The sequence below is a fragment of the Calypte anna genome, chromosome 3, assembly GCF_003957555.1.
Source record: "Calypte anna isolate BGI_N300 chromosome 3, bCalAnn1_v1.p, whole genome shotgun sequence".
NCBI classification, from domain to species: Eukaryota; Metazoa; Chordata; class Aves; order Apodiformes; family Trochilidae; genus Calypte; species Calypte anna.
Genome location: NC_044246.1, coordinates 58,313,650 through 58,338,816, shown reverse-complemented (window position 1 = coordinate 58,338,816; position 25,167 = coordinate 58,313,650). Strand labels below are relative to the sequence as shown.

The window sequence follows — 25,167 nt, the reverse complement described above, 5'->3', positions numbered from 1 at the left end:
TTACCACAAGAGATGGCTTTCAAAGAGTGGTCTCTGCTGCTTGAAAAGCTATCTAGGGGATGCAGGAGGGTGATGGGTGGTGACTATGATGGGTTTTCTGTATGAGTCTGCTATAAGATGCAGGGTAGAGGACGGAATTGACTGACTTCTATTTCCTTTTTAGCTACTGAAGGCATGAACTGGTTTTCAGGAAAGGTGCTAGGGTTTTCAGTTTTTTTTCTGGGGGAGAGTGGAGAACAAAGACTCTGTGTGTAACTTAATGCCTTCTGGAGGAAGTCAGCTAGCGTCCAGAGCTCTCAGTGTGCAGCAGATCAGAAATGAGCTTGGTGTGTCAGGCTTCAAAATGCACACAGAAACCACTTTAAGGAAGCATGAATTATGCATGAGGCGCTCAGAAGTTGCTCAGGGCTCACTGAGTTGACATGTCAAAGGTGACCTGTGCATGGGATCAGTGGTGGTCTGATGGTGCCTTCTTGCTGTGTGACAGGGGGTTTTTGTTTCCTGGGCTGCAGGAACACGGGGAGATTGAAAGTAGACATGCACCTCTGGCTCAGGCTGCTCAGCTCATGGAGAATATGGTTGTACGGTGCTAAGCAGGACCACAAATGCAAGATTAAAAGGAGTTATCATCTTTCCATACAGATGCAGACCTCTTTGTACAGCAGAGTTAAGCAGTTTCAGGCAGGGGAGATTTTGAGCTGCTGTGGCACTTTTCCAGGAGCTAATAAGAACTTGAAATAGAGCCCAGGCCCTAAATGCACTAAATTTAGGCTCAGAGTGTCAGCTTTTCTTACTGCTGTGATTCAACAAGAAAAAAAAGCTTATAATCTTGTTTTTTAATTTCTAAATCTGAAACTGGATGGACTTGGAGAGCCTTTGTGTTAGTTAACAGGTAAGATGAGGGCCAAACCCTCTTGTCATTCTGGATTTACTTTGCCATCAGTGCTGATCTCCAGTACAGAGAATTTTATGCCTACTAATGAGGTGAAAACAGAGTTTGCCTCATCATGTCCTATACAGCTTGCCTCTAAAACCCACCTGCAGAATGTGGGTATGGATGGATGATAACTTTGGAAACCACAGGGGTAGCAGATTCAAGTTACTGCCCCAAAAGTCCATCAGTCAGGTTAAATAGCTTTCTTTGCCTTCAGGGGGACTCAGAGTACATGCTCATCACACATCACAGAGCTACAGGGATGGATGGTACCTTCAGAATCATGGCAGTTGCTTCATAAAGGAATACAGCCTTCAAGTACCATCACTTGAGCTCCTTTAGACTTGAAGGTTGGTGACTGTGGAGTCTGGAAGGCAGCATTGCTGAAAGCAGTGGCCTGTTAGCAAGACCAGCTACTGGTATGGTTATATCAGAACAGATTGTGCCCCATACTTTGTAACTGACACAGTCCTTCCCAGTTTCCCAGACTGAACCAGAAGGGAAAGCTTTTCACCACCTGCCCCCATTTTGGCTGCCTGAGGCCCAGTAAGTCATAAGGTGCAGCCAATGTTGTAAGAATCGCTCAGCTGAAGCTCCGATCCTTCCTCAGAAACATTTTCATTTACTGATTTCTAGTTGTCATGTTTGAAAATACATATTTTCATTTTGCTAGTTTTAAAAAAAGGGAGAGTAAAATGGCTGGCAAAGCTAACTTTTTGGGTAAACCAACAGAGAGATCAGCTTTGATGTGCTGTTGAAGGAATTAAATGATACCTCCACAACTTCATAAGTCTGTCTAATTCAACTCATAAAATACTTACAGTATCTCTAGACTGCTTGCCTATAATTTATGATGCACGCTATTTTATGAGTTCAGGCAAAATTATCAAAGTTTAAGATACAAGCTCCCCTAATGTTTATGCTGATGATAATTAAAATCTTTCAAGTATGACTTTAATAAAGCTTTCTCCCTTCTGTCTGTGGGTAAGACCCACTCTGCTTCACTTCATGCTAGGAAATGAATGGGAGCAAGGAGCTGAGCCTGTCAGGACCTTTTGGAGTTTTGTGAGGAGCTGAGGCATGCTTAGAAACTGGAAAAAGGAGAGACCAGGAACCTTTATGTGTCACTGAGAAAGAATGGGAGTTTTAGAAACAGTGTCTGTGGAACTTGAGCTGAAAAAAGGTTTTAAAAGATTGAAGATCTAGCTTCTGTTCTTAGGCATGATAGAAATAAAGAACTAATAGAGCAATAAAGCGTACTTACTGGAGTTGGCTAGTGTGTGATCACTTGTATAGCATTACTAACAACAGGATGAGGGTTTTTTCCTTTTGCAGGAAAAAGAAATTAAGGAATATAAAATACATGGAATAATATAGTCATGAGCATTTGCAACATCCTTTGAACTTCTCATTCATAAAATATTTCCACAGTTCTGGTGAGGAAGGGAAGTATAAAACCTCAGAAGTGGTAGCAAGTGGTAACTTCACTGTCCCTTGTGCATACCAGCACTGCTTCAGGTATTTCAAATCTGGTGGGGCCTTTTTTTCTTTGGTGCAGGTAAGCTGTGTCAGGCAGGGTATTCTGCTCAGCCATAGTCTTGATAGCTCAGGATAACTCCCAAAATAAACAGTGCTTCCAATACTTTGTAAAACATGATGTGCAACCTAGATACTCATGCCCTATCATGCTAGGTGCTGTACAGGTAAAAAAAAAAACAGAACACTGTTACTAGGTTCCAGAAAACTGAAAAAAAAATCTAAATAAATTTAATCAATGGGTGTGTTTGCAACTGTTCTCAAATAACAGCTGCGATCTGTAAGACTAAGCACTTGGCTCAGCACTAAGTAGCTGTAGAACTGGATTTTAAGGAAAGACTGAAGGAAACCGAATTGCTCAACTGCCACAAATATCCTACTTTGCTCCTGTGAGAGAACATAAACCAACAACTAATATATATATATATATATATATATATATATATAAATTATTACCTGTTGGAAGAATTATTTCTATCAGTATTTCCCTGTAAAATTGAAGTGACTTAATTCCCAAGCTTTCTTTCAGAAAAAGGCATTTTTTCAGGCTGCTGGAAGTTGGCCACTAAATGTGTCTGTAACACATTAGGCACTGTTTTTCAAAACACCTTGTGGACTGCTAATTGGGGTTTGCATAATACCACAAAATTGCAGGCATTCCTTTGAAATAAGGAAGAATGAAATGCTTTTCTGGGGTAAAAGAAAAAGGAAATTTTTATTTTTAACAAAATGCCCAAACAAAAATCTTTTATTTGAATGTGTTATCGTTACTATTAGGTTTTTGGGTTTTGTTTTTCTTTTCCTGAAGAAATTAGAATCATTTGAGGAAAAGTTTCTAAGCAGTTTTGAGTTACACAAGTTAAGGGGGCCTTGTACATACAGTACTACTGTTCAGGCCAAGAGGTAAACAATTATGAAATGCCTTTGAAATGCAAGATTGGTGAAGCTTTTCAAGGTTATATATTTTGTCACTGAGCACAACATCAAGTTGTTGGGAGCAGGAAGGAGTGATTCTTATGAACAGATGTCCGAATGATAAAAAAGTTACGAAAATTAATAGCTCAGGGTCCAAATTCTTACTTATAGCACCCTGTTGTAAGTCTGACTTATCCTATAGGGACTGGGGCAGGATTAAACAAAAAATTAATTCCAGAAATATATTTGCTTGGTCAAAATTCTCCTCTGTGGCTGGTTAGTTCCTACGCGTTTCAGGCCTGCCTGTCCTGCACATCTAGGACTAGACTGGGTTTGGGCCTGAAGATGTTTTTAGGGTGCAATGGGATTAAACCAGGACTGGCACAGAAAAGCATTGGGCTTCATTTTCATATTGTTTCCAACTGTTGGTCACTCTGAGCTGTGAATACTTTTCATGGGTTTTGATTTTCAAAATGTCAGGCCAAGCAAGTTTATTTTGGTTGTTTCTTGAGTGTCCAACAGTTTACAGTGACTGGGATGTGAGTGGCAGCTCTTAGGGAGAAAAAGCTGGAGCAAGCCAGTTGCAGAGCATCACCGAAGAATGGCTGGGTGCATGAGAGAGCCAGTCCTACCCAATTAACTCTCATTTCTGTCCTGAAACTCTGAAAGTGCAGTTGGGGCCTCTCATCATGCTCTGACTGATATACCCAACCTGAAAGCATGAGCTATTTCCAGATCTGTTTCACCTCATTGCATGATTCTCTGTTTAATGAAATACAGCAAAAGGAAAGCTTTTAGGCAAGCAGATGTGCTGGATGCTAATAGATTTGGAAATTTATGCTGTATTTTACCAGCACGAAGGGTCTCTTATGGTCAGAAGCTCAGTACAGCAAATAATACAGTAGGCTGGAGAACAGAGAAGTGTCAGGGAACAGACAATTTTTGTTTCAAGTATCCGTTTTTACAGTACTTTTGTGTATATCTAGTTAATAATCAGTGCTTATATCTAAGACATATTTCAGACTTGTATAAAGAATTCTCTAAATGAAAAGTAGACATCCTTCCCATTAATCAGTTACACACATATATGAAAGAACATGACCTTTTGTTATATTTGAAGCACAGGAGGATGCAGCAAGGGCAGATTATCGGGGCTTTGCACAGCAGTATCTGGTATGAAATAAAGAGCTTTTGACAGGAAGATTACTAAAATTGAAATCATGAAGAGAGAAAAACTGTTGCTAAGTGGTAAGCATGAATTTGCTTTATATACCTACCATTTTCCTTCTGCTTAAACTCAGGTACATTCCAGGTTCTTGGAGATTTCAGTCATTCCACACCTGCACATTAGACCCAGGCTTACGCAGCCTGATGGGGGGGAGCAGCTCTCTGCCTTCTCATGTGCTGCCAATGCTGGGGTGCAGAACTTGTTCACTCAAATGGCTAGAAGTTCTAAATAGATTGCAGAATTACTGAGAACCCAGGGCTCAATACATCCCTGATTACAGAGTGTCCAGTGCTATGTATTTTTAACTTTATCCAAACTCTCTTGAAAAGACAGGTAGGTGAATGAAGGAAATCAGGAGGGCAGAGGCTGAAAAACAGCCTGATGAGGAAAAAAAATTCCTTCAAGGCAAGGTTTTGTCACTGACCCTTGAGCTTCAGAAAATAGAGGTGAGTGGTCATAGCTATCTACTAAGTGTAGAATTTGCTTTAGATGAAAAACAAGAGCAGGAAGAGTGAAAAAAATCTCTCTAGAAGAGCACAGCATGTACCAGTCTGTCTTTGCAGCACTGATGAGAATATCATCTTCTCCATAGAGTTCTTGTGAGTGTGAAGGTGAGAATCACAGAAAATAGTCACGTAACAACTCAAGCTTTCCTCCCCTGTGGTTCTGACTTATTTCTCTAATCCTGATACACTATAAAGAATGAAACGTAATAAAGAAACTTAGGAGTTAAAGGACTTCTGTTCATTTGCTTACTATTTCCATAACACTTTACTCAGAATTACAAATAGCAGAGATGTTAGTGATTGTAATATAATTGGAGATAATATGTCAGTATGTTAACATTTTTTTAAACCTCCCATTTCTGCAACAGAAAAATCTAGAAAAGCAGAGGAATAGAATTGCTTGCTGTTACAAGTGGTGCCTATGCAAAACTTGTATTGAAATGCAGTTTCCTGTTGCAGGAGTGCCTGTGGCTCAGATATATCCTGTTTTAGCATCACTTTTTTTAGACCTGTTTCTTAGAAATTGCAGGACAGAACCCCAGAAAACAGATAAACTACACACTGAGGACATTGTCTTCTGAGACACAGAAGAAAGTTTTCTTTGCCTTTTGATTTTTCTAGTGTTTTAATTGTTTCCCCTAGACTTCATGGGTTTGGCCCACACAAGTTGAAATGTATGCTAACAGAAAAGCCTGCAAAGAAGTCTTATCAATATTATTTTGAGGACATGAAGGTTGTGAATCATGAAAGGGCTGTTGAAGTGATCCTTGGTTGGATTTGGGCCAAAATAAGTGGTCTGCCTGAGCAGTCTTCCTTATGTATATGGGATAGTCACAGACATAGACATACTTCAGTGTGCTTTTAGAGAAATGTCTTAAAGTAATTTAGCTCCTGATCTGAAGATGGTTTGGTTAATTTTATCATAGTCCATTAAAGTTCCATACCGGAAAACTGTTGGAAACTGAACAAAAATACTGCAAGATGGACTATTCTCTCAGTATTTCAAATCCAGCCGAAATGTGATTTGACTTTCTTTCTGACTTTTTGACACCAAAAACATTGTCTTTCCATTAGCCTGAAGATAAGGTATAAAAGCAAAGCCACATCTCCAGCAATGGAAGCTATTCATTCTAGCATTAATTCCATTAAGCAAGCAGAATTTCATCTGCATCTAAAAATGCACTGAACATCATCTAGGTGATCAGAGTGTTCCTCACTTTGCTGCAAACTCTCATTTTGACTCAAATTGCATTTTCCACAGACATACGTTTCAAAGATCCTTTTTTTACTCCCTTATTGCTGAAAATTCCCATTTTCTCTCATTACATATAGGTGCTGTGTGGGTATGGTGAAGTAGGAGTTAGATACTTCACAGGAGTTGTGATTTTTACATTTACATTATGGAACTGAATTTGGACAGACAACGGTATCCTTAAATTAGTCACTAGATTCAGGTAGCAAAGATTTACAGATTTAGGCAAGCTGACACGAGATGTTTTCCTGTCCTGCAGTGAGTTTGTAAGCATCTTAAGAGCCTGAAAGCATCTTATATACTGCTATTCAAATATGTTTGAGAGGGTAGCTAGCAAGCTGGGGTAAGCTATAAGTTAGTAAATAATCAGATATGAGCACCATACCATGTAGCTCTATGAATTTGACCACAATTATTATGTAATTACTGTGGTAATGACTGGTTTCTGAGTTTTGACTTAACAAACCATGGTTATGTATTGTTGTTAGTTGGTTGCTTGGGGTTTAGTTTAATTAGTCAAGTTTAAACATGGCTTGCTATGAAAAGCAAAATGCTTTAGTATGTCATGGTTTTCCTGAATCAAGACTGAGCAACTATGAATTTACAACGAGAAGGTACAGTGAAAGCTGAAGTATTTTTGGGTGATATCCAGAGTAAAGGTTTTTGCTGAAAACCTACTTGGTCTTTTTTTTAATTTTTTTTCCTTGGTGTACTGTTTAATGAATAGCCTTGAAATCCAATTAGTTTTGTGTCAGATAACATTTGAAAATACTTCATCGCATCACTGCTGCAGGAAAGTAGGTTGAATCTAGCAGGATTTTACACATTATTCTAAATTACCCCCTACATCTACTATAGTTATTGCATTTCTATACAGCTTGTCCTGGAGTTGTTTTTCTAGAGAATTAATTGATTCAGCTCCAAGATGTTTCAAAGTACTGAAATTGTGTATGCAAGTTCCTGCTGTTTCTAAATTCCTGCTGTACCCAGTGGAGATCGAGTCAAGTGAATCCTTCTCTATGTGCTGCTGACCTATGGCTTTGACTGTAATGGGAGCTGAGACCTGTAGGTCACATGCAAATGCTTCCATTTAAGTATTTGAAGTAGGGAAATAAATTTCCCTCAACATTTATGTTGTGCTACACTCCAGTGAGGTTAGTTTGTGATAAGCTGATCTAAAGCCAGCTCAAGGTTTCTCAGTGGAGAGAGCACATCTGGATTGGCCACTCCAGGAAAAAAGACACAGGAATGTGTATTTTGTCCTTACCTTTAATGGCATTAGAGGTCAGTATTTCAGCTGCTAGACACAGAAGGCTGAGAAATGCTGCCATGCAGCCATGCAGAGGCATGGAAGCTCTGAGAGAAGCAGATTGGGATGTAGAAAAACAGTCTGGGAATGCTCAGAGGGATGTAAGGGCTGTGTGAGGAAGGATCTCTGTTCTCTAAATTGATCTCTCCATAGATTTTATTGAAAGGCTGTGAATGGTCCCTCAGGGTCTCATCTCAGTGGCAGTATGAGGTGGGAATCAGATGCATAAGTCCACCTTTTTCCCAAAGCTGGCTTTATTTCTTATGTTGCCAGAGTAAGCAGCCAGGAGTATTCTCATACCCACATGCAAAACACACATGACAGACCTGGTCAGCAGCTCCAGCAGCATACGTAAACCAGGCAGAAGGAAAGGAAATGCAGCTCATGCTGCTTACCCCAGTTCCTTCTCATTTCAGCTGCAGGGAAAGGGAAAAGCTGCAGGGAAAAATCTTTCTCCTCAGTCTCTGAGGAGAAGCTGATGCAGCAGGACTCAGCCCTCAGAGGGACCCAACACACCATACAGCTACTTTGCCTGAATGGACCTTAAATAGCTTGCCCCACTTCTGCCTAAAAGTTTATGAAGTTTTTAAAAAATTTTTTCCAAAGTAATTTTGGTAAAGTCCACGGGATCTGGAGAATTCCTGTTTGGCAAGTGCTCGTATTTCTTGACTTGTGCAACTATCCTTCCTTTGGTGTGGTGTTTAAAAAATAAGAATAGAAAAAAAGGAAAAGAACAAAAGAAAATGTCCTGAGTTATCTCTGTCTGTCACTTAACTTCTCATGAAGTAATCATTAGCAATTAGCACATGATTTGGATCTCTCTCCAAAATATTTAATCTGTGTACCTGTTGACCATGATTTTGGAGAGTTTATGGTTCTGGATAAATGATGTTCTCCTTCCGTGTGCTAAAGCATTAAGAAAATATCTCTACTGTTTTGAAGGCTTATAGTTTTTAATTTTTGTGGTTGGGAGGGGCTCTTTTTTTGTTATAATCTGCAACAAAATATATCTTCAAACAGTTCTAGCCTCCAGCTTTTCTCTTGGTCCTCCATCCTCAGCACAGAATAACGTCACAGTATTCTTTCCACTTTCTTTGATTGTTAGAGGCAAACATTGTTTGTAGTCTGAAGTTTCTGAGAACTGTTTATTTTGTTTGAAAAGTTCCTACTTGAGAGGTTTTTTTTGTCTTTTTTCCAAGGAGGATGTGCTACTCTTCATAGGTTGTTATGGACACCATGGACAGCTAGGAGTGAACTTCTGTGTTCAGTCACTTCATGGCCAGTGGTGGCCGCAGCTGCTCCCTTTTAGTTCCCGCTGTATGATTCTGGCATGATCTGGCATGCAGTCCTCAGGAATATCAGAGACCATCATCCTCTGTGCCAGCAGAGCCCTCAAAACTCCCTAAGAAATTCATCCTGTAGTGTAAATGGTAGGAGTTGTTTTATGGCATGGAGACTTGGCTACAGGGAAGTGAACACAAACCAACTTACTCTTAATTACTTTTTAAAAGAAAGCAGATTTCCTCCATAGTGATAATCAATGGGACTTCTGTTTGGAAAAAAGATGGATTATTCGAAATTAAATCAAATCTGCCCTGGGCAGGTTTCCAATGGATCTTGCTCCTTTTTAAGTTCAATTATGCTTTTATAAGTAGTTCCTGAATGATGTTTAGTAAGTGTAAATGAAAGAGCCTTTTAAGAATTTCCATACTGTCCAGTTTCCATATCTAAATGGCATTATAAATCACTCTCATCTGCATTTATTTCAAAATCTTAATCTTCCCAATTAAAGTCAGGGCTGTCTTTAGCTAAACTTGTCAAGAAGAAATGCAGGACATAACCTGGGTCTCTAGCATAGGCAAAGACACTCCTAACAAATCTGTTGCAAACACCACCATAATAAACCCCATCAGTCTCACACACTGAGAAACTGTACTTGCAGCCTGGATTGTTGTACCTACCACGTTCAGCTCTCCTGCAATCTAGAACAGCCACTTGGTTAGACAATGGTTATGCTACATCTCTGGGGGTCAGCCAGGGCATTTTAGCTCCATGCTGCTCTGCCAGCTTACCATGTCGTGGACCAGCAGGACTGGTGTGCAAGGCAGCCTGCTTTTCTAGTGCCTGCAGCTGGAAATTGGAGGCAACTCATGGCCTATTCTCTCTCTGGCACAACATACAGCCAGTTTTGTTTGGCATGTGATCCTCAGAAGTGCCTTTTGTGAAAGTAAACTTTTGGGGTTTTAAAGAAGCATTGGAAAACATCACTTCACTGACTTACCAAGTGGAGTGACAGATTGTTCCACCCTTTCCTGTGCTAGTGTCAGATAAGAAAACTGAATTCTTCACTCCTCATGTTGTTTCCTTAGATGCAAAAAGAAATACAAAATCTTCATAGCTAGAACTGATTAATGTCAAGTCTGTAATGACAAGATATTTCTAAATTACTGTCTTAAGTCCTTTAGGTTGTTTTTTTCCTTGGTTTTTTTTCTCTTTAGCAGTCTCCTCTGTTAGAAGGTGTTTACACTAGGTACACTTTAAAAGTAGAATTTCTGAAAGGATTCACAGAAGGAAAACAGGGAAATTATCTTGACATTCAGTGACAGCTGTACTATCATGTAAATCATTACTAATGGAGAACAATTATGGAGGCTCAGAGTCGACTGTAATAGATTTTTCACACAAAGGAGGAAGGATGTTGGACCTACTATAGAGCTGTGAAGAAGTAATTGCCTATCATCTTTTGCACCTAACAAATGAGATATTTTTAAAGATGTTGCACTAGCCGTGACATGCTCAAGAACATCATGTTCTAGGCAGTGGGGTGTTTTGGTTGCATTTATATCTTTTAGAGCAGCCATCAGTAACACAGCATTTTGGTCCCTCCTACATATTTTGGGTGTGTGTGTACATTACCATTTTCATTTTGCACAGTTGGGCTGCCCAGGGAAGTAGTGGATTCTCCATCCCTGGAGATATTTAAAAAGAGACTGGATGTGGCACTCAGTGCCATGGTCTGGTAACCGCAGCAGTAGTGGATCAAGGGTTGGACTTGATCTCTGAGGTCCCTTCCAACCCAGCCAATTCTATGATTCTATGATTCAGTAACCTGTTACATGGGTACCCTGCAGTTATTTAGGATCTGTGCCATGTGCGCTGGCTGCTGCCTCTTGTCCTGCCTCAGCCAGCACATGAGTTCTTTCTCAAAATGACTCCCGCTTAGCAATGTCACCTCCTCAGGACTAGTACCTCCCTCAGAGGAAAGACATCCTACTTCTACAGTGGTATTTATACTGATGTCTGAGAAGGTTTAATGAAATTAAGTAACTTGAGGGTAAGAACTCTAGTGAGATGGAATTATCCATAGCTTATGAAGATGGAGTAGATGCTGTTTGAATGCTCCCTTGTTTCAAGGACAAACCGCTATTTGCTTCTGGTCTATTCTATTAATTTTCATCTGATTTCTCAGTTCTCTATATAAGCACTTAGTTATGAGTGGTTTTTAGTTAATGCCACTTGTCTCCTACCTTTGCCTTACAGATTGGGAAGAATTACTGTAGGGCAGTGTGCATTGACCTGGTAGATGGAAAGCTCAATTCCACCTGCAATTAGACTCACCTTTTATTGCATCCAAGTGGAAAAAGAAAGTGTCACTGGGACATGGGACTTATTCCGCCCACTTGTGGACCAAAGCCCAGAACCAGGAGCTGCACTGGGCTGCATTTAAGAGAATCCCAAAATTCTGGTCCAGCCTTGCACCTTGCTTTGTATGTTGTAGTGAATTTTTGTGTTGTGGAAACTCAGAGCTATGTTGTAGGATCATTTGTGACTTGAGTATAAATACATGACCTTGTCAATTTCAACATTATTTTGCTTAAAAACAAGTCACATTTGGAGATCATGCTGTTTTTCATTTGTTCATCTGTAGCAATCATTTGGGCACATTACTTACCTGCCTCTTGTAGAGATGACAGGTACCAAAAACCTGAGGTGTCACTCTGTTCTCCAGCTTTGTCCCAGAGTGCAGAAGTTTCTCTGAAATGGCAACATCTCAGCTTAAACTAAATCATTTAAGTAATAGTTAGGTATTTTTCAGATGTTTGATCTGAAAGATGTGGACTTGATAGTTTAAAAACCTTGAGTTCTCAGAAGTCCATTTCCATTTCCAGCATCAGTTTCCCATCTGTGAAATGGATTTTATATTTTACAGCTTTTATTTTAGATTTTAGATTTTATAGAGAACGAACTGAGCCTAGATTACACTCGTGCCTTGTTTGCATTAAATGGAAGAGGCTGGTTTTCTTCCTGTTTTTTCGACTGGCCAGGATCCAGCTGACCATTTGTAGAAGCCTTTGGGAAAGAAAGCAACCCTAATAAGACCAGTTGGAAAAGCTGCATATTTTGTGATCTTAATCACTAGTCACATAAAAAAATTTTGGTGTCTCTTGTAGACATAACAGGGTCGGGGCATGTGTATTTTCTTTCAGTTTATCCTCAAACATCTGTTTTCCCAGTGAAATAAAGTGTAAACAAGGGAGTGAGAGGACAGATTATTTTCTGATTTCAATCTTTTGTCAAACGCTTTCATCTTAGAATTGCACTGTAAAATAAAGTTTTGGGAAGGAAGCATGGTCCTGAAATACTTGCAGTATTTAAATCTTTGTTCTCCTTGATAAAAAAATTAACAGTGAAACTATTTTGACTACTTCACCAATTCACTTCTGTGGGAGACACCAGAGCTTAAAAACTTCCAAAATGTTTAAATATATATATAAGTAAATATGTATTTTAAATGTGTGTAAATATATATTTATCTTTCACTTTTCTTTGTGTTTTTCTTCCTGTTGGAGGATTGTTTAGGCACCTGGCTGTGCAAATATGAATTTGATTAATTCATGGACAGCTTTGCCACTTGCTGTTTTACCAGTATAGCCTTTAAAGAAGCCCTGGACCATTATTATTTTGTCCTTAGAATAAGTTAATGTGTGAAATTTATCCTGTAGTTTAAGAAACAAACCAAATGAAAAACCACAACAACAACAAAATGAAACAAAACACAGACAAGGCTTTACTCCTGAGCAAAATTGCTCTGTAAATGTTTCCAGTGGTGATGTTCACTCATTGCTGTGCTGGTGCCAAGTGATAACTGGGAAACTGATGTGACTGAGAGAACCAAATTTGTACTGGACTGGGTTTTGTTCCTTTCCAGATGGATCTGTTTTCATCATGGCTGAAGCACAAATATTTGCAGCAGTAAAACACTGGAGGCAGTTCAAGGGCAGGAACTTTCAGATGGCATAGAGGAGAGATGACTTGGCCCAGATGGGTAAAATGCATGGTATTTCAGTACTGTTCTTTCTAGCTGCTTGAATTTTCTTTGACATCTACCCTATGACAAGACTAGTGTAGTCATCTTTACTAGTCTTGCTATCAGATAAATCACATATTTTATCTATTTCAGGGTTTTAAAGCATATATTTTTAACAGGGATTTAAAAAAAAAATCAATGAAAAGGGTTGTGTGCTCTGAAGCAATTGCATTCTAAAAATCATTTAATGCATAGAAAACTTCACAGATCAAAGCATGGTGTGATGTCTTACTGATAGCATGTTGTCTGAAAGATGCCAAATGCCCAAGTGGAACCTGAGAATATTTTATCTTTCAAACTCTTACAAATTGCTGTTGCAATTCTGCCTAATTGTATAGCTTCAGTTATGAAGTATTGATGTGGTGTCTTGCAGCTGAGATAGGGAGCAGGAGAAGTATTTAGCTCACAAGATTGGAATTATTTCTGCAAACATATGGAGTAAATTTTGGTAATTGTTGTGGCTAAGGAAACTGTTGCTCAAAACTTTGTCCCACTGGTGAGGGGTTGCTCTTTAGACACCTCTAGGTGAGAAATATCTGGGAAACAAGATGCGTGCACCCTATACAGCAAGATTTTTCATGTGCCTCAGCATTTTGAGGAGTGCATACAAGAGGCTGTGGGAAAGTACTACAAAATCAAAACATAAATAAAATCTGAGCAATTAGAGAGTAACAGGGGCTTAGATTTGGAAAACCATCACCCACCCACCTGCACTTTGCTGAAGGCCTGACACCTTACAGAGCCAAAAATAAATGTTCCTTGGCTCAGAAAACATGTGGCTAAATTGTGGTGTGAAATGTGACCCCAAACTAGCAATTACAGAACTTCAAGTAAGTTCTTGTAGATGAGAAGATAAGGTTTTAGTAACAGCCATATTCTTGTCAGGAATTTGGCAGCCTAACTGTTCAATGGCTCTTAACAGAGGTTAACACTTAAGCAGGATTTCTGGCCTGTCCCATTCCTCATGCAGCTGGATCAATATTAAAGTGGCATTTTTAAGTACTGCCTGAACCCGGATGTTGTTTTGCTTCCTGCCAAAGCAAAGATGAAAAATAAATTGACACTGCGGCCAGAGATAGTCTCAATAGGTTAATCTCAGAAATGAACTCTCTCAAAATCTTTGGCAGAAATGAGATTTGGTGGGATTAAATGTGATGTAGAAAGAATGATTAGTGGGGCCACTGACCTGGAGAATGCAGATAAACATTGAGAGCAGAACTCTGTGGGGGATATATAGGTCCATGAAAGAAAACAGTAACTTCAAAATCTCCTGAGGTGGAGCAGGAAGACCCTTTTAATGTTAAAAGTAAGACATTTTTTTCCTTTCCAGAAACAGGAACAGCTGTGGTAGGAAATAATTGCACAGAGCTGCCTGCAATTCTGCCACCCCTTACTCTCCAGCAAGGCCAGAGTCATGCATGGCATGGGCTTAAATCCACAGAAGTGCATGGGTGGAAGGGACTTTCATGGGTCTCCAGTCCAACGTGCTCATCCTAGCTAGCTCAGACATGAGCTCAGAATGGGCTGTCAGGGCTTTTTCCTGCCAGGGCTTAGAAACAAACCTCCAAGGATGGACACTACACAGCCTTAGTGGGGAACCTCTCCTTGAATTCAAGAAAATTCAAGAGAGAACAAAAAATCTTCTGACTTGTGTGAGAGGGTGTGTTTGAGTTGTTTAAAGTTAACTACTTTAGTTAAAAGTAGTTTCTGGCAAGTATAGTACAGTGCTGGTTTCTCAGAGTAGGTGCCCAAAACCATCTGAAAAGGAGATCAATGCTTGGGTGAGGAGAGGTTAAACACCTTTGTCACCAAACCAGGCTGAATTTCCACGTGTTGGGAAAAAAAATAAAAGAGGAAGGGATTGGGAGGTTGGGATGTACAACTGAGTGGTTAAAAAAGGTGGGAGCTGGCTGGATCTTCCTTGCTATAGAACATTTTAAGGAGAAAACATAATGGAGAGGTAGAAGATGAGAACTTTTGAAAGAGACTGGAAAAGTAACCTGGGTGATGATTCCCTCTCACATCACAGAAATTAAGGCAGTTTTCTACTAGAGTTGGTGATATTCAAGAGGTTTATAAAAGCATTGGCAACATTTGTTTATTGAGAAGGGGAATTTATGTTCTGAAGACAAAGAGAATAGAAGGGTAGAGGCTTAGTAAATTATGGTGGAAAAGATCAGCCAATAAAAATTATTTCAGTAGCTGTTAAAATGATTAAAAGCCTTTTTTTATGTGAAGCAAAGACAGATATATTATTGTGCCATTATAAGGTATGCTTTTATGGAACAGTCTGAAGGAGGTATTTGAGAACATGAGGACTGCTGCTTTCCCCCAGGTATTGGGGGAAATATTTCCTGAGCTGGCTGTGCTGGGGGAAATGGCAGTAGACAGGTTACAAGTCTAGCCCTTGATCAATCAAGATGACTGATAGCTACACAAAGCAGCATACAGAAAAGTTACCAAACTCATTGCAAGGCTTGTTTTAATCACTGCATTTAAGGAGTAGAAACTCCTTCCTCCTAGAAGACTGTAAAGGTATTTGCAATGCATTTGAAGCAAATAAATGAAGAGACGCTTGTCATCTATGGGTATTTCATTCATGTGAATTGACTAGTTCTTGCTGGTATTTACAGACTACTAACATGTTAGGTCCGCATACCTGGAGCAACGTGGATTGATGATGGGGGGACAAATTTCACTTAATACTAGAAAAGTTATATGATGTATAAAATAACAAATAGGGATTATCTAGGGGTCTCTTGGCAAAGAAAATGCCCCTGAGCAACTAGAGGCGATATATAGAAACACTATATTTAGAAAAATGTGGTTTTGGAGGCAAGGTGAGAATTTGTATTTCTGCTGCGAGTAAGGGGTTTTAGGCTTTTGATTTAAGGAATGTCTTTAAGCTGGTGAATAACATGGCAGGAGCCTCCACAGCATTCAGCTGCAGTGAAACATCCATCTGTAGCAGTTAGGCAGAAACCTCCAAATTAAAGGGTCACTCACAGATGGAGTGGATAGCTTCCCAGGCAGGTGATGTATGGCTGCTTATACAAACCAGCTTTTCCTCTTAAAAGCAACAGAATAGCAAACACATCTCAATGGCCATCTTTGAGTATAAAACGATGATAAATTTGAACTGTTAAGTGCCCGCTGTTTTGAAAAGAAAAATTACACTGGGAGGAGAAATCCCCTCAAGTTCACTAAGGGGCATAAGAATTCATACATGTAATAGCAAAACACAAGATCTTACTGCAACTTTATTGTACTCTAGGAAATAAGTAAGCCTTTGAAGAATGGATAGAGATGAAGCATTTTCAGATGTGCAGAATAGCTTTCAGTAAAATGAATATTTTTCTACCACCTGTCCTATTTATTACTCCTGTTAAGATCAGAGATTAAAGATTGTTAGAGAATTTCTTCTCAGATTCTATCAAACATGTAAGCCCATTTTGGTGAGGGAAAGTATCCTGCAAGGAGTAGTATATGAAACTTTCTGAAGATATTTGAATATGCTTTATGGTGTCAGAGAGGCTTTTCAGTATGTTTATTTTTACAGTATGTAATGTTAATATTTATAAAGAAGTTCTCATAGCACTGTCCTCCACTATTGATTAGATGACAGAATTTCATGAGAACTAAAATCTATTTGATTTCAACAGAAAACAAGGAGAGATCTCATAGCACTGTCCTCCACTATTGATTAGATGACAGAATTTCATGAGAACTAAAATCTATTTGATTTCAACAGAAAACACGGAGAGACTTAGTATGTAAAATCCTGGAGAAAAACAAAACAAAACAAAACAAAACAAAAAAAAAAAAAGAAAGAAGTTTGAACTTAGTAGTGGGGAAAGATGTAGAATAGTTGCCTCCCTCCACTCTCTCAACCCTCTCCTAAATGTAGTGTAAAGAAAACATTTGTACTCTATGGCTGCTATTTCTCTGTGTTGATGCACATTTTCTGATGGTGGTTAGCAGTGCTAAGGAGAGGCCGTTGGCAAAGTTGCTTCTTTGTTCAGTGCCTTGCAGCTGTAGAAAAAACTCACATAATGGCCTCTGTTTTAGCTACCTGTGCTTTTCTCTGAGAAGCTCATTTTATAGAGAAAGAAAATCCAATATCCTACCTTTCGTAACTGCTAGGTAAGGTGTTGCTCAAAGTCATTTCCTACCCTACTAAACACCACAATTTACTAAAACATAGTTCCGTTTCTCCATCACATATCTCAACTGTTTAGACCAGTTTAAAAAAAATGGAAGGAGATCCATATCTGAAGGACAAACATTCTGTAGCCAGAATCTTCTGACTTCCAGTAGGTAGTAGTGTATAATATAGTGGTTTTTCCTTTGTATGTGTTAGTACCTTCAGGATGGATGCAAGGCTTCTTACTAAGAGTTACATATGTTTCATTTTAGACACCAAATATTAACCTCAATTTCTTGCAATATCTGTCTCTTGTATTGCAGGTTTTTACCAGACTAGGAAAACAAATTAGTAAGTTGATTTTGGACCTGTGTTTTGAAAAGTGTACTGGTCTTTGCTGAGTTGTCCTTGCTGCCTGACATGACTGCCCTAGGAGTGCAGGGTGTCACTGCTTGACAGAGTTCTGCAGCTGCTGGAGCAAGGTCTTGAATGTATGTGATTTTTTTCAAATTGCTATTTCCAACCCAGTTTCTGATCTGAAGTGTTAAGACTCCTTAGTAATATGCAAGCAGAATACTGTGTCTTTGTAATTATGATGGGACCCTTTTTGCCTGAGGTTGTTTACACCCTCCACAATGTCTTTTGTTCTTTCACTGACCCCAGTGGTTCCTGCAGCATCCGCTGACTGCAGCATCTGAATGCAGATGCTCAGTTTCTGAAAAAGAAAGATTTTGAAATAGTGACTTCTTCCTCTCCCACAGGGGCTCCTCCTTCCATGGAAGCCTCAGAGCAACCTGTCTGTTTCTTCTTTTTACTTCCAGCACAGCCACAGACCAATACGCTTAGTTTTCCATGAGCTCCAGTGATGATAACTGCTATGGAGATAGGAAAACTGGGTCATAGGGAAGATTAAGCATAGGGAAGGTGACTGCGTCACCTCCAGAACTCCATTCCAGTTTCCAGAGTTGAAAACTTTTTCCCCCTTTACATACAAATGGAAAGTCAGCTTAGGAAAATGGGATTTGTCTTTTCAGGTAACAAAGCAGGACAGGCTGTTCAGCTACCCTGTGGGGAATAACCACTTGTGGCTACTTCCATGAGCCTTTATACACAACATCTCTCTGCCCAGCAGCCATCTCAATCCAGGGATGGATTGAGATGGGCCAGCAGATCTCAGAGCAACGCCAGGAGCCAACAGAGAGACTGAATGCACCAGTACTTACTACCTGAGATCTAGGAAAAACTGTTCTTCCTAGAAAAAGGTTTTGTTTCTCTAGGGGAAAAACAAAATAAAACCTCTCAAAAATATTTGCTGAGCTTTATTTCAGAAAAACAGAGAGAACAGGAATGTCTTGTACTGAAACAACAAACCTGAAGTATGAGCTTATAGGTGCAGTATACTAATATGATGGTGCTGGTAGAAGTTACTTATTTTTCTGTATAATGGATGTGCTGTGATGGATCCTGTTGTATTCTGGAGAGAGAATTACTCAGCAATTAGGTTTTGGGGAGGAATAAAACAGGAAGCTTACTTTAAGGTGAACTGCAATATACGTCCTTCAATAGGATTTTGGGCTTGTTTCTGTCTGCTGGTAGAATTTTAATCAATATTTTTTCTCTGTATAGTTGATGCAGAATCTATGACTGAATATCCATGAATGCAGTGTACATTACCTTGCTACACTTGTGTGAGAACTGACAAAGTACAGTGTTTTTCCCAGTGATATAGCTCTGGTATTAGAGCCTGGTCCAAAACATTAGTCAGCTTTACAACTATAGACAGGATTTTATGACATTCTTCAGTAGTGTGATAATGATGAGCTGATTCTCCCAAATCCTTACAGACTTTCTCTTCAGTGTGACATCAAATTAAAAATTGACTTTTTTAAAATGTTCAAGTGTTAAAGTATTTGACTGAGTTGGTGAGACCTAGCCAAATATTTGTGGAGGGAAGGTTCGTGTGAGTTTTCTAGTGAACAGAAATCACTGTAAAAATTTGAAAATCTACTTTGCAAAACCTTTGCACTATATATCATTTGTTCAGTAGGACCCTACTAGTTAAGACTGTTTTTCATAGAGTTCTTGATTTTTCTTTGGTAACCAGTAGCTACTGAATGTACTGTGAAGGTGGAGTCTAGGAAAAATACAAGTTTTTTCTGGCTATCACTTGAAGATATAATACTTTAAGATATACTACAGCTCATCTGTTTTGAAGACAAATACAATATTATTCCTGCTTTTTCTGTGCTATATCTTGCAATTCCCAGAACAGAAAAACCCGAAAAGAAAAGAAAAAAATCTCAGCTTACTATGAATTGCACAAGAGCATGATGAGTCAAGAAATACTTTTTATATGCCTTCACATGCACATGCCAAAAAAGTCTCTGCCAGAGCTATTCCCTATTGGAATTTACAGGGGTTTGTGAAGAGCAAATAGTGCAGCTCTATCTTATTCTTTCTCCTTTAAAATACTATTTGAGGAAGAGCCTGAGGAACTGGATTGCTCAGAAAAAGATCTGTTCAATATCTAAGAACTCTTGGGTTGCTAAGCTGTCATGTAAAGGTAAATTTTGAGACAAAAAAAAAAAAATGTTGTTTGTACAGTTTATTGTTCCTTTGGGATTTATAAAAACATCTCCAGATTTTCATGCCTCCACCCAAAAATGACTGTTTGTGTGTTGTATTAAAAGTTTTAGATTGCAGTTTCCTCTTGTTTCTGAAAGATTTTAGCAGTTACTTGAATTCCCTAAGAACATGTTAAAACACAAGAGACAAAAGCCTCAGCTTCTGTTTTCAGCCCTAGTGGAGAAAAGCAGTGTTTCAGCCTGCACTGCCAGTGAGATAAGTTGGCATTTCTCATGTAAATTTGTTTGAAATATTAGTTGTATTTTTGTTACTGGATTGGTTTTACTGTTTTTCAATATTAAAAAAAAAACAAACCAACAACAAGAACACAACAAACAACAACAGTGAGAAAACATGCAGAGGTTTTAATTAACTTCAGATGAAAAGTAATGTAGATAGCACAATTAAGTAAAACCACTAGTGGCACTTCTTAAATGCTGAGTTGGAAGACATTAAATAGGAAGTTTTTAAGGGATATCTTAGCCTCTGGAAGGGATGTGATGCCACGGTGCTCCAGACCACTGGTGTCCCCCAGAAGCTCCTGTCTTAGCCCAAACCAGCACAGCTCCCTTGGGCAGGGGGAGCTGCCCAGTAGCATTCTTGGCACTGACACAGTAGATAAAGCTTTGGCAAAGTTTATACCAGCAACAGGCCCAAATTGCAGACCTGGCTTCTAGCTGTAGCTCCAACACAGTTGTTCGTGAATGTCGACTTCTGGGTTAGGCCAGTTAGCAGATTAATTAGTAGAATGATTTTTACAATGTTTGTTTGTGGTTCTGTCCATTCATGGTGGTTTTGGAAGATTATAAACGCATATTGAAGCAAAGGTTAAGGAACAGAAAACCAGACTTTTTTCCTACTTGTGGAAGTATGTACTGCTCTCTCCTGCTGTGCACATCCTCCTCCATGAGAGGCAAAGCATGATCATTTCTGTTTCCAGGGTAAGACAGGGTTTCCCTCCCCTCAGGAGGGCATTTCCTCCCAAGGGTAGTGTTTGGTGCAGGAGACCCCTTGTGTGACATTGCTATTCACAGCTTCAATGTCAAAGTGAAATCAAACCTAGATGTACATCATTATGGGATGAGGGAAGAAGATGGTGATGTAAGGCGTCATTGAAAGAGGCTCTGGTTACAGTGAGCTACGTTTAATCCTGCTTATCTTGCTAATTGCTCTTCCTTTCAGATATTAAGGTTTTGAAGTTTCTGGATCAAGGAGCTGGGCTAGAAACTCATAGTCACTCAAACCAGCTGGGCAGAGGATACCTGGCAGCAGCTTGTACACGTGATGGGCTCAGTCAAGTCAGAGTTGCCAGCACATCTGCTGGGGAGGAAGCCCAGGTGGCAGCTGCTCCTGCCATTGCTCAGCCACCTCAGCAGAAGGGAAACACCAAGCCAGGTTCTGGGGAAAGAGCAATCTTTGCCAATGGCAAGCACTTAATTAGATTTGTTTATCAACAGTTTTGTAATTACAGAAATATGTAGCTAATTATTTTTCTTTCAGCCAGCTCATGCTTCCCTCTCTCAAGAATGTGTAAGGAACAGAGAAGGTAAACTGCTATTTAATTGTTCTGTAGAGAGTAAATATTTCATGCACCTGAACCACAGAAGAGAAGGAGGCACAGAGAGTAGGCTAGTGTCTGGGTAACATGAGACTGATCCTGAACTTTCTCTTGTGCCACTCTTTCCTGAAGTTTTACATTTTAAATGCATAGTACATAGCAAAAGATGGTCTGAATCAGTGACCTGTGTAAGTGCAAGAGGTAGCATACTTGCCGAATTCTAGCCAGGTTAGGGTTCTGCATGTGGTGGCTTGGGGGTTTTTTGGTTGTTGTTTTGTGTTTTTTTAGATCAAATCAATTGTTTGAAAAGTAACAATGTAAAGAACAGGAAGGGAAATTATTTTATTCCAAACAGTAGAATAGTCAAGCTCTGGTTGCACTTTATGCAGTTTTATTCCTGTGTCTTGCATAAAAATGAAGAAGGTTCAAATCCAAATAGTTATTATCCACATTTCTAAATGGAAAAACATTATTATAAGAAAATGAGTTTTTTATCAAAATAATATTTTCTGATGGAGTATTACATGATAAAATGTAGGATAGCTTAGGAAATACTCATCTTGAATGAGCAAATAATACTAAAGTTACCTGTGCTTATTTTGGACAAGCTTCTCTTGCCTTATTTTTCAATAATTCATGTTGTGGAGGAATTTCTATGTTCCACAGAGAAACTAAATGAAATTTAAAACCAATAAGAAAGATGTTTTCCAGCTACTCACTGTAGATACTGCTTTTGAATAAAATAATAATAATTTATTGTAATATACACTCTGCAAACAAAAGTCAAAGAGTTGATCTCAAGCATTTTTTCCTGCAGTCCCATGTAGAGGTAAGGCCCTCAACCAGAGCAAAGTTTCAGGCAGTGAGCAAACCTTTCTCCTGCAAGGTATTACAGACACCTTTTGTGCAACCCAGCCAGTGCTCAGCACTTCCTTCACCTCTTTCCTCCTTTCATGGCTCTCTCCCAGCCATGAAGACTCCTGGGGCAGCCCCACGGGCAGGAGTAAGTGGTCAGCACCACTGGGGTTCCTACTACAAAGCCATGCAGTCCTCCAGCCTCAGGAGAAGGCAATGAGTAGAGGGGAGGCTGGGTTATGGGATGGGAAGGAAAAAAAGGGGTCATGCCCAAGTTAGGAATATATACATGTATATATTTAATGCAGAGGGTAGTTGGAAAGTAGATGAAGAATGAGTAGAAATTGATGAGCAAAGGTCATCCTGTGCTTAATGCAAAAGATTGGGACTCATTTACTTTATTGTGTCTTGCTTAATTGTATTGATGTACGAGGCTTGTGCAAGCACCATACGGTCTGCAGACAGATATTACTTACAGGGAGAGAGGCTGAGTCAGCAGAGACTGAACCTCCTGTGCTGTGAGGTGAATGGCAGCCGTGTCATTGTAGCAGAAAATGGAAAGGGAGCAGATCCCGAAGGTCTTGCACGACACTGTTCAACTTGTCCATAGGCAAAACTGTCATTCTGTTAAAACTATTGACAAGACGCTAAAGTTTTGGCTGATTTTAAGCTTTTCAGAAGTAGGCAGATGTGTTGCTGTAATGGCAGTTGCTGTATTATGAGTTACCTTTTTGAACATCTACCTTCTCTTGGTTTACTGGAGAGGGAAGGTGTAGAAATCTCATTGGCAATGCTAGAGAAATAGAGGGAAATTTTAAGCGTGATATTAAGAGTTGGCAGCAAAGTTTGCTTTGATGGTGTGAGCAAAACTCTGCATTCATTTTTGTCAAACTTAAATGTTGCAAGTATGAAAAGCAGAGATCATTGGTGTTTGTATGATGGCAATATAGAAAACATGACCAGAACTGCAGGTACAAGATGCTGTTGAACCACAGAAGCCCTGAATTAGAGAACTCCCTGTCTACACAGGACAAACAAACCACAGAGGTGGGAAACAGAGGCATGGAAAGGAAATTTTTTGTTCCATAGCAAGCAGGAAATGAACTTGGGCTTATGATTGCCATCCTGTATTTTAATTCCAGTAGTCCTCTCTCAGAAATGAAAATGTTAAAATGTCAAATTATTGGATATTTCCCATAGCAAGTTCCATTTGTTCTATTCCCCTTAGGAATTATCACCATTTTTCTAGTAATATTTATTTAATTATAAAAATTTTACTTTTACATAGATTTATTAAATATAATCTATAGATTGTTAATAATTTGCTTGGTCAGATACACATGAGTTGTACTAACAAGCATAGTAGTGCCTGAACAGAAAATGAGAATGATGCTATGTGACTCATCAGCACAACCCATAAAAATCAGACACTCATAAAAAATGCTTCTAGAGGAACTTGTAGAATAAAAGATTCTATTTACAATGAATATTTTAAAAATAATTTAATATTATAGATAAGTGTGAAACTAGAATGCAGAATAGTAAAGCAAACAATTGCCTCAGCTTTCTGCAGAAAACTAATCTATTCTTCAACTGTAAAACCTTCACTGGCAGATTCAAGGTATCTGGTTGTGTTCTCAGCATTTAAAGCACTGATAATTTTCAAATCAGAAATCCATGTAATAGATTACAGTTAGGAAAATAAAGGTTGTAGTTTGGATAACTTAGGGGGTGAATGTAACAATGAGTGAAGAAAACTGTATCTCTTGGTAATAGAAGGAGCTTGACCTAATGCACTATGCATGGATATTTGAATTCTATTCCTTTTTTCATATTTGTCTTAGACAAAACACAGATTCTTTGTGCTTCTTCTTTTATGCAAAACAAAAGTCATTATATTAGACTACTTAACCTATTTTAGAAATTTGTGTTTATGTAATTGTAAATTGTAAATGGACTAGTCTTAGAAGTTTGTTACTAAATATGTGTTTATTTTAGTATTTGGGAGTCTAGCAGAATACTCAAATCCAAGAGGCACAATTCAAATCATTACTAATGTAGTTTTATTTATTCTGTTATTTATTTGGGAGAGGATTGGGAGCATGACAGTATGGTCTTTTAAGTTGCCATGGTAATGTAACATACTACCTGTTGCTAAGAACCCACTGTAGCTGTTGTTATTACTTTTGTTGCAGCTGTCAGCAGGACATAGCCTTTAGTTTTTAAGGTGTTATTTTAGATGTAGGTTCATATGTGAGAAAACCAGTAAATTTTGCCTTTTCCCAGCAGGGCTCTAGAGCAACAGCAATGAAGGAACAGATCCTGCTAACGTAGTTCTCGTCCTCTAGTGCAGAGTCCTTTACCAGCTATATAATTAGGAAGACAAGAATTACCAAGGTAGTTCAGTGTCCTATCTATATTAATATTCTTTTTCCCTGGAAAGTCAGTGATTGGTATTTGGAGACAGAAAAGACTACAGCCCCAACACTAATGCAATATAAAAGCTTCAAAATACAAACCAGTGATTCTTAGTGTTAGCATTAGAAATAGTAACATTCACTTTAGTAAGAGGACCCCATCTGCTCCAAGTCTGGTGTCCTGATTCAGCCAAGTGCCATGGGGCCTCTTCTACTACCTACAGCCAAAAGTAATGCTATTCAGGACCACAGCAACAGTGAGGCTCTCAAGATGCCATCAGTCATATGTTGGTGCTTCTGAGTACTATAAGCTGCAGGCAAGAATGGGAATTATAAACAGATAGTTCAGAAAAGAAAAAAAAAAAAAAATTAAAAAAAGCAGATCCATGTCTCTTCCTACCTCCCTGTTTGTCCAGGTTTTTAGCTTGTTACAATGTGGATCAAGCAAAATACTTACCAATGTCAGAATGGTTGTCTAAACTGATCCTTTCAGGTATGGAGGTGGTGATAGCTGTATTTA

At 39.0% G+C, this 25,167-nt stretch overlaps 1 protein-coding gene across 5 annotated transcripts in view; it reads left to right on the top strand.

Moving 5' to 3' along the window:
- PDE7B (phosphodiesterase 7B) overlaps positions 1 to 25,167 on the top strand; it is a 170,935-nt gene that overhangs the window by 104,103 nt on the left and 41,665 nt on the right. Inside the window, exon 1 of one of the 5 annotated variants that reach the window (XM_030446751.1) lies at positions 12,924 to 13,018. The exons of the other annotated variants lie outside the window; for them this stretch is intronic. Within the exon in view, the coding sequence (XP_030302611.1) occupies positions 13,003 to 13,018 (16 nt within the window). The 5' untranslated portion in view covers positions 12,924 to 13,002. Of the gene's footprint in view, positions 1 to 12,923; positions 13,019 to 25,167 lie in introns of those variants that run through there. 5 annotated transcript variants of the gene reach the window in all.